Source organism: Poromitra crassiceps (genome assembly GCF_964638095.1).
Source record: "Poromitra crassiceps genome assembly, chromosome: 28".
NCBI classification, from domain to species: domain Eukaryota; kingdom Metazoa; phylum Chordata; class Actinopteri; order Beryciformes; family Melamphaidae; genus Poromitra; species Poromitra crassiceps.
Window position 1 is genome coordinate 9,696,647 of NC_139651.1, and position 7,738 is coordinate 9,704,384.

Below are 7,738 nucleotides of genomic sequence, written 5' to 3' on the forward strand. Positions count from 1 at the left end.
GAGGGGCCAGGAGGATCGTCTGTCTGTCTGTAAGACAGAGTGAGGAGGAGGAGGAGGGGAGGGGCCAGGAGGAGTGTCTGTCTGTCTGTAAGACAGAGAGTGAGGAGGAGGGGAGGGGCCAGGAGGAGTGTCTGTCTGTCTGTAAGACAGAGAGTGAGGAGGAGGAGGGGCCAGGAGGAGTGTCTGTCTGTCTGTAAGACAGAGAGTGAGGAGGAGGGGAGGGGCCAGGAGGAGCGTCTGTCTGTAAGACAGAGAGTGAGGAGGAGGGGAGGGGCCAGGAGGAGTGTCTGTCTGTAAGACAGAGAGTGAGGAGGAGGGGAGGGGCCAGGAGGAGCGTCTGTCTGTCTGTAAGACAGAGAGTGAGGAGGAGGAGGGGCCAGGAGGAGCGTCTGTCTGTAAGACAGAGAGTGAGGAGGAGGGGAGGGGCCAGGAGGAGCGTCTGTCTGTAAGACAGAGAGTGAGGAGGAGGAGGGGAGGGGCCAGGAGGAGCGTCTGTCTGTAAGACAGAGAGTGAGGAGGAGGGGAGGGGCCAGGAGGAGCGTCTGTCTGTAAGACAGAGTGAGGAGGAGGGGAGGGGCCAGGAGGAGCGTCTGTCTGTCTGTAAGACAGAGAGTGAGGAGGAGGGGAGGGGCCAGGAGGAGCGTCTGTCTGTCTGTAAGACAGAGAGTGAGGAGGAGGAGGGGAGGGGCCAGGAGGAGCGTCTGTCTGTAAGACAGAGTGAGGAGGAGGAGGAGGGGAGGGGCCAGGAGGAGCGTCTGTCTGTCTGTAAGACAGAGAGTGAAGAGGAGGAAGAGGAGGGGAGTGGGAAGCCTCACTTTGGATGCAACAAGGTTCAGCACTCAGTGTGATTGTTTTGGTTTCAGGATGGGAAAGAAAGTGAGAAGGAACATGGACCTGATTGCTTTGAGTGTGTTTGTTCTCCATGACATGTGTTTGATATGCATACATGAAGAGAGCTACTCAACCACATCGAGGACTGACGCTCTTCAAGAGGGTGAAGATACTTGGCCAGTTGCCAAAAGAAAAAACTTGCCAAAAAATTAAACGGATAATATAAATATCAAGATCGTGTCCACGCTCACAAAATAATTATATTCAGTTAGCCCACAGTGCGATAAACTGCCAGTATCGCCTGCAGTGGTCACCCGCACATTTGGCTGTGTGGTGAAGGATTCCCAGGGACAAGTACATTCACCCAGATCCCAGCTCCTGATTAAAATAGAAGTGCTGTGTTGTTACGCCAGGGACACACATACACACACACACATACACACACACACATACACACACACACACACACACACACACACACACACACACAGATACACACACACAAACACACACACACACATACACACACACACACAAAGCAACGGCACACACACACATACACACACACACACAAAGCAACGGCACACACACACACATACACACACACACACAAAGCAACGGATACACACACTGGCTCACAAGTGACACATACACTGCCACTGCCACTGAAACTCTGCAACATCTCTTGCCCTGTGTGTGTGTGCGTGTGCGTGTGCGTGCGCTTGTCTGTGTGTGTGTGTGTGCGTGCGTGTGCGCCTGTCTGTGTGTGTGTGTGTGTGTGTATGCTGGCTCGTGCAGAATTTTTAATAACCTCTTTTGATTAGAACCCCCCTCCAGCGGCTTATTTAGGGCTGGATTTGGAGCGGGTTTAAAGGCCACTGCCCCCCGGGGGGCGCTCCATTGCACTTCTCTGAATTCTAATACGATGTCCTTGACACCCCTGTATCCTGTTCCCATTTTGCACTATTTTTGCAGCGGCCGCAACAGATGAGGCGAGGGGAGGGGTGGGCGGGTTGAGGGGGGGGGTGGGCTCCTTAAACCAGCTGTTAACCTGTGTCCCCCCCCCCTCTCCCCTCCCCTTAACTCCACAGAGTCGCTCCAGGCAAGAGGACCCAGAGCAAGCTCGACTGAAACAGAAAGCTAAGGAGGTAAGCTGCCGCCCGAGATCATTACCCTTGACATTTCCAAGACTCCAGCGTATTAATTTTTCATGCCTGGCTACATATGTAATGCCATTTAAAAGTCCGACTCAAAAAAAAAAAAAAAGTCTGGAAAAAGTTTGAGGAATTATTCGCGTCCGATTGATGGCCGTGTGTGTGGATGGAAAGTGATTTGGTACCCTCCTCCTTTTTCTGGTTCTTTTTCATCTTCTGCTCGCTCCTCTCCTCCTGCCACCGGTTTGGATTTGGAATCACTGCTGTTCACTGTGCCCTGCCTTGCTGCCGTTCAATAAGTCCACCATCGTGTGTTTATTCTGCATAAATCCTGCATTAATATTGCTGTTAATGCGTTCTTGAATCTAGTAGTCGAATGTTGTAAGACTAGACTCTAATGCAGAGGGGGGTGGGTGGGGTTTGCGGGCGCAGAGGAACGACCACCAGGGTGCGACACATACCTGCCAAAACTCCTGATTCTGATTCTGATTCTGATTTTCGTGGGATTTTGAACCCTTTTTCCCCACTGTGCTCCCCCGTCGATTGGTATGTTCTCCCGTTGCAGTCTTCCAGAGGCTGTAGCGGGCGTTTTAAAGCCGGAGTGAACTTTCCCATGTCATAGGTCATAACTAGATGACCTAATACCGCATTCATGACAACTCGGGCCGCCGGAGGTTTCAACACGGAACCTCCGCCCTGGACAGATTTGCGTTCACGCTGCACCTCCCGCTCGGGGGGAAAGCCCAAACTGTTGCTATAGCAACCCGCGTTAGCATGGTAGCTACCTACTAGCGAACAATGCTAACCGAACATGCTGAATGCTGAATTTCACACAGAGCGAAACACAGATGATACAAACACATATGAAACGTTAACATTACATAATTAAGAACTCAACTTGTGTGTTAAAACGTCAACAAACGTCTTTATAATAATTCTGTGATTATCATTAACGATGCAAGTAGCCATTTTGATGTGGCTGTGACGTCAACTCGGAGAAACCGGAGCTCTGGATGATACCCGAATTTCCGAGCTGTAATTCTGGCCTGAACGACCGTTCAATTCACTTTTTACAGGTCGGAGCCCATTTTTTCCGGCGGTCCGAGTTGTCTTGAACAGGGTATTAGGCATCCATTGCTACCAACCATGTCATGCTAGCTTGACGGGAAGGGGGATAAATAACGCTCCGTAGATTTCGACCACCATTTTCAAAGGGATCTATCTCATCCCACGATCAAAAGATGGACTGATATATGGGATTTACCAGGGGTGACGTGGTCGTTACGACAGGACCCCGTTCAAGTGCTCATGGTCAGAAAGAGCAACAAACATGGACGCTTGTTTTCTCGTGGCTGCTGTTTTCTTACTAAAAGCAAGTAGTGGGTCATTATGGTAGCTACATAGGCCATAATGTGCAACTATACTAAAAATAAATGATAACTATGAACAGAATAACAAAATATATCACTTTTTACAGTCAATTGGTGCCACGGACTCCATACTTCCCGCCATTGTTGTAGTCCTGAATCCTCATGCAACGTCACAATGTCGGAAACTCGTGTAGCATCGAAATCTCCGAAACGCCCACTGGTAAATACGACATTGAAGGGGCCGTTCATGTGCTCGCAACTCGTAAATACGGTAAATCCGATATATAATAATAATAATAATTCATTTATTTTATATAGCGCTTTTCCAGACCCAAAGACGCTTAACAGAGAACAAGAGACAAGCAACAGGGAACAAAACAGGCAACAGATACAAGTAACAGGCAACAGTTACAGGGAACAGGGCAGGTAGTATGGAGAAGCAGAGGGGAGGAAGATAACAGGAGGGAGGAAGAGGGGGGGGGATGGGTGATGGTTTGGAGCTATGGTTTGGAGGAGGTGGTCAGGGGTAGGGGAGGTTGTAGGCTTGGGAGAACAGGTAGGTTTTGAGTCGGGTTTTGAAAGTGGGGAGTGAGGGAGAGTCTCGGACGGTCTGGGGGAGGGAGTTCCAAAGTCGGGGTGCAGCGCGGGAGAAAGCACGGTCGCCGAAGGTTTTGAGTCTGGATGGGGGGATGGTGAGGGTGGCAGTAGAAGAGGATCGGAGTGTACGGGAGGGGCGATGGGGGATGAGGAGGTCAGTCAGGTAGGGGGGGGCTAGGCTGTGGAGGGCTTTGAAGGTGAGGAGGAGTAATTTGAAGTCAATGCGTTGCTTAACGGGGAGCCAGTGGAGAGAGTGGAGGACAGGGGTGATGTGATCGCGGGACCGGGTGTGAGTGAGCAGGCGAGCAGCTGAGTTTTGTACCATCTGGAGTCTATGGAGGGAACGGGAGGTGATGCCAGTGAGGAGGGAGTTGCAATAATCAAGGCGGGAGGAGATGAAGGCATGGATGAGGGATTGAGCAGCAGGGGGGGAGAGGCAGTGTCTGATTTTAGCGATGTTGCGGAGATGAAAGTATGAGGTTTTAACAACGGAGCTGACATGGGGATCGAAGGAGAGGGTGGGGTCCAGGATGAAACCAAGGTTGCGTGCCAGGGGGGAGGGAGTGATGATGGAGTCGTCAATGGTGAGGGTGATGGGTCCGGTTTTATTGAGGGTGGATTTGGTGCCAATGAGGAGGAGTTCAGTTTTGTCGCTGTTGAGTTGGAGGAAGTTGTGGGTTAGCCAGGTTTTTATTGCGGATATGCAGTTTTCGATGTGGGTGAGGGGTGGGTTCTGGAGGGATTTGGTGGTGATGTAGAGCTGAGTGTCGTCAGCGTAGCAGTGGAAGTCCAGGTTGAATTGACGGATGATGTGACCAAGGGGGAGTATGTAACAGAGGAAGAGCAGGGGGCCGAGGACTGAGCCCTGGGGGACCCCCTGCAAAACAGAGGAGAGGGTGGAGGAATGACCGGAGAGGGAGATGAATTGTTGTCTGTCGGTGAGGTATGAGGTGAGCCAGTCCAGTGCGGTGCCCTCAACACCCAGTTGGCGCAGCCTTTGGAGGAGGATGGAGTGGTTCACAGTATCAAAGGCTGCGCTCAGATCGAGTAGAACTAGGATGCTGAGGGCACCAGAGTCAGCGGAGGTGAGGAGGTCATTGATGACTTTGGAGAGGGCGGTTTCGGTGCTGTGGTGGGGACGGAAGCCAGACTGTAGGGGTTCGTAGAGGTTGTGGGAGTGAAGGTGGGAGTGAAGTTGGGTGGAGACGATGCGCTCGAGGGTTTTGGAGAGGAATGGTAGGTTGGAGATGGGGCGGTAATTGGAGAGGTTAGCAGGGTCGAGGGTGGGTTTTTTGAGGATGGGGGTGACAGCGGCGAGTTTGTAGACAGAGGGGACGTGACCTTGGGAGAGTGACTGATTGAAAAGGGCAGTGAGGTGGGGGATGAGGGCGGGGAGGCAGGCCTTGGTCAGGGGGGTGGGGAGGGGGTCGAGGGAGCAGGTGGTAGACTTGGAGGCGGTGATGATGTCGGTGATGAGGGAGGAGTCAACAGGGGAGAAGGCAGCGAGGGGGGGGGGAGGGGGGAGGTCAGGGGGAGGGAAGGTGATAGTGGGGGGAGGAGGGGCGGAGGGGTTGGCGATGGAGGCAGTCAGGGAGGAGTGGATTCTGGAGATTTTGCTGTTGAAGGCGTGGAGAAATGAGTTGCAGAGTTCAGGGGAGGAGAGTGTGTTATTGTCCGGGGGTTGGAGGAGCTTTTTGACAGTGGAGAAGAGAGTGCGGGGGTTCCTGTTGGTGGTGTTGATGAGGGTGGAGAAGTGGGCAGATTTGGCGGCTAGGAGTGCATCACGGTAGGAGGAGAGGTGCTGTTTGAGGAGTTCGGCGTGGACAGTGAGGTGGGTTTTCTGGTGAAGTCGTTCCAGTTGCCGGCCGGTCTGTTTCATCGTGCGGAGTTGGGGGGTGAACCAGGGGGAGGAGGAGGTGAATGAGACTGTGGAGGTTTTCAGGGGGGCCAGGGAGTCAAGGGAGTCGGTGAGTGCAGAATTGAGGAGGGTGGCATAGTCATCAGGGGAGGAGGGGGCGGAGTCAGGGGGGGGGAGGGCAGAGGATATAGTCTGGGAGAGAGTGGGTAGGTCGATGGATTTGATGTTACGGAAGGAGATGGTGCGTTTGTTGGGGCGGCGGGGGAGGGGCAGGGGAGCAGAGAAGAGAATGCAGTGGTGGTCAGAGAGAGGGAAAAGGAGAGGGTGAGGGTTAGAGATGGGTAGAGAGGAAGAGCAGACTAGGTCAAGAATGTGGCCTTTGGTGTGGGTGGGGAAGTTGATGTGCTGGGTGAGGTGAAAACAGTCGAGGAGAGAGAGGAAGTCAGATGTCAGAGGGGAGTCGGGTTGGTCTACGTGGATGTTCAGGTCACCGGTGAGAAGAAGGCGGGAGGAAAGAGAAGAAGCGATGGTGAGGAGTTCAGAGAGGTCGGACAGAAAAGAGGGGTGGGGCTTGGGGGGACGGTAAAGAAGAAGGGCAGTGATGGAGTAGGGAAGAGAGAAGGCAAGGTGTTCAAAGGAGGACATGGATGGGAGGTTGAGGTTGAGTTCGTTGATGGGTAGGGATTGTTTATGGAGAACGGCGAGACCCCCCCCACGCCCAGAGAGGCGGGGCTTGGCGATGTAACTATAGTTGGGGGGGGTTGCCTGATTGAGAGAGTAGAAGTCCAGGGGCTGTTGCCATGTTTCAGTGAGGAGGATAAGATCGATGTTATTGTCCAGGATGAGTTCGGATATGATGGGTGATTTGTTGGAGAGAGAGCGAGTGTTCAGCAGGGCAAGGGAGATGGATTTGGGAGCAGGGGGAGCAGGGGGGAGAGAGCGGAGGTTGTTGGGGTTAGCAAAGCGGCAGGTGGTATTGACAGGGGGGCGGGAGTTAGTCCAGAGTGAGGGAATGTTAGTGTCAGCAGAGTAGTGTAGGGTCCGGTTGCGGTTATGGCGGGGTCCATGGTGGATGTAGCGGCGGCGGCGGAGAATGTTAGATTTGCTGGCGGCGGTGAAAGCAGGAGTGGAGAGGCGGTGGTTGTTGTTAAGAAAGTGAAGGTTGGCAGCAGAGTAGGTGAGGCGGGGGAGAGATCGTGGAAGTTGGGGGGTAGGTGGAAAAAATAAGGGTCCAGGTGGAAAAAGTAGAAATAAAAATAATCCAGGGGGAAGAGATAGGAGGAGCTGTAGTGAGAGTCGAAGATGGAGGTATGATATGAGGAGAGGTGACAGTAATCCGGGAAGAGATGATATGAGGAGAGGTGACAGTAATCCGGGGAGAATGGTGTTGCAGTTGTTGTTGTTGTTGGTGTGAGGATTGATGGTGCTGGCCCAAGACCGAGCCCGTGCGGCGGGGCAGCCCAGCCGTGCCATGGTGACAGACCAGCTCCAGCAGCAGTGAGGGAAAGCGGGGTGGCAATCACTCACCTGCAGAGATGGCTAGCGGAGGTGGCGGGAGCCCACGAAATGGCGAGGTAGTGAAGGCTGCCTCCCAGGACGTGGGTCACGCAGCGCAGCACGGCTGGGCAGCGATAGGAAATGGCACGCAGCGGGTCGGTCATGGAGGGGCGAAGCAGATGGAGTCCAGGTAGTAAGAGGGAATGATAAATCCAACAGCAGAGGGTAATCCAGAGATGTGCTGAACAGCGGAGGAATGAGGAAATGATCGATCAGCTTGACGGGTAGGCCTGAGAGTGGTGAGGACGTGTTGAGCAGCCGAGGGGAAAACGGGAACGATCAGACAACAGGGAGACGTGGACGAGGACGGGCGGACCAGAACAAAACAAAACAAAAATATACACACGAACAGCTAACAATAACGAAAAGTA

The 7,738-nt window shown here is 53.2% G+C and overlaps 1 protein-coding gene across 1 annotated transcript in view; it reads left to right on the forward strand.

The window, feature by feature from the left end:
• The window catches only part of LOC310799866 (transcription initiation factor TFIID subunit 4), a gene marked incomplete at both ends in the record, with an annotated part of 142,986 nt that overhangs the window by 77,116 nt on the left and 58,132 nt on the right, over nt 1-7,738 (forward strand). Inside the window, one exon of the mRNA XM_083662467.1 lies at nt 1,923-1,979. Within this exon, the coding sequence (XP_083518593.1) occupies nt 1,923-1,979 (57 nt within the window). The remainder of the gene's footprint in view (nt 1-1,922; nt 1,980-7,738) is intronic.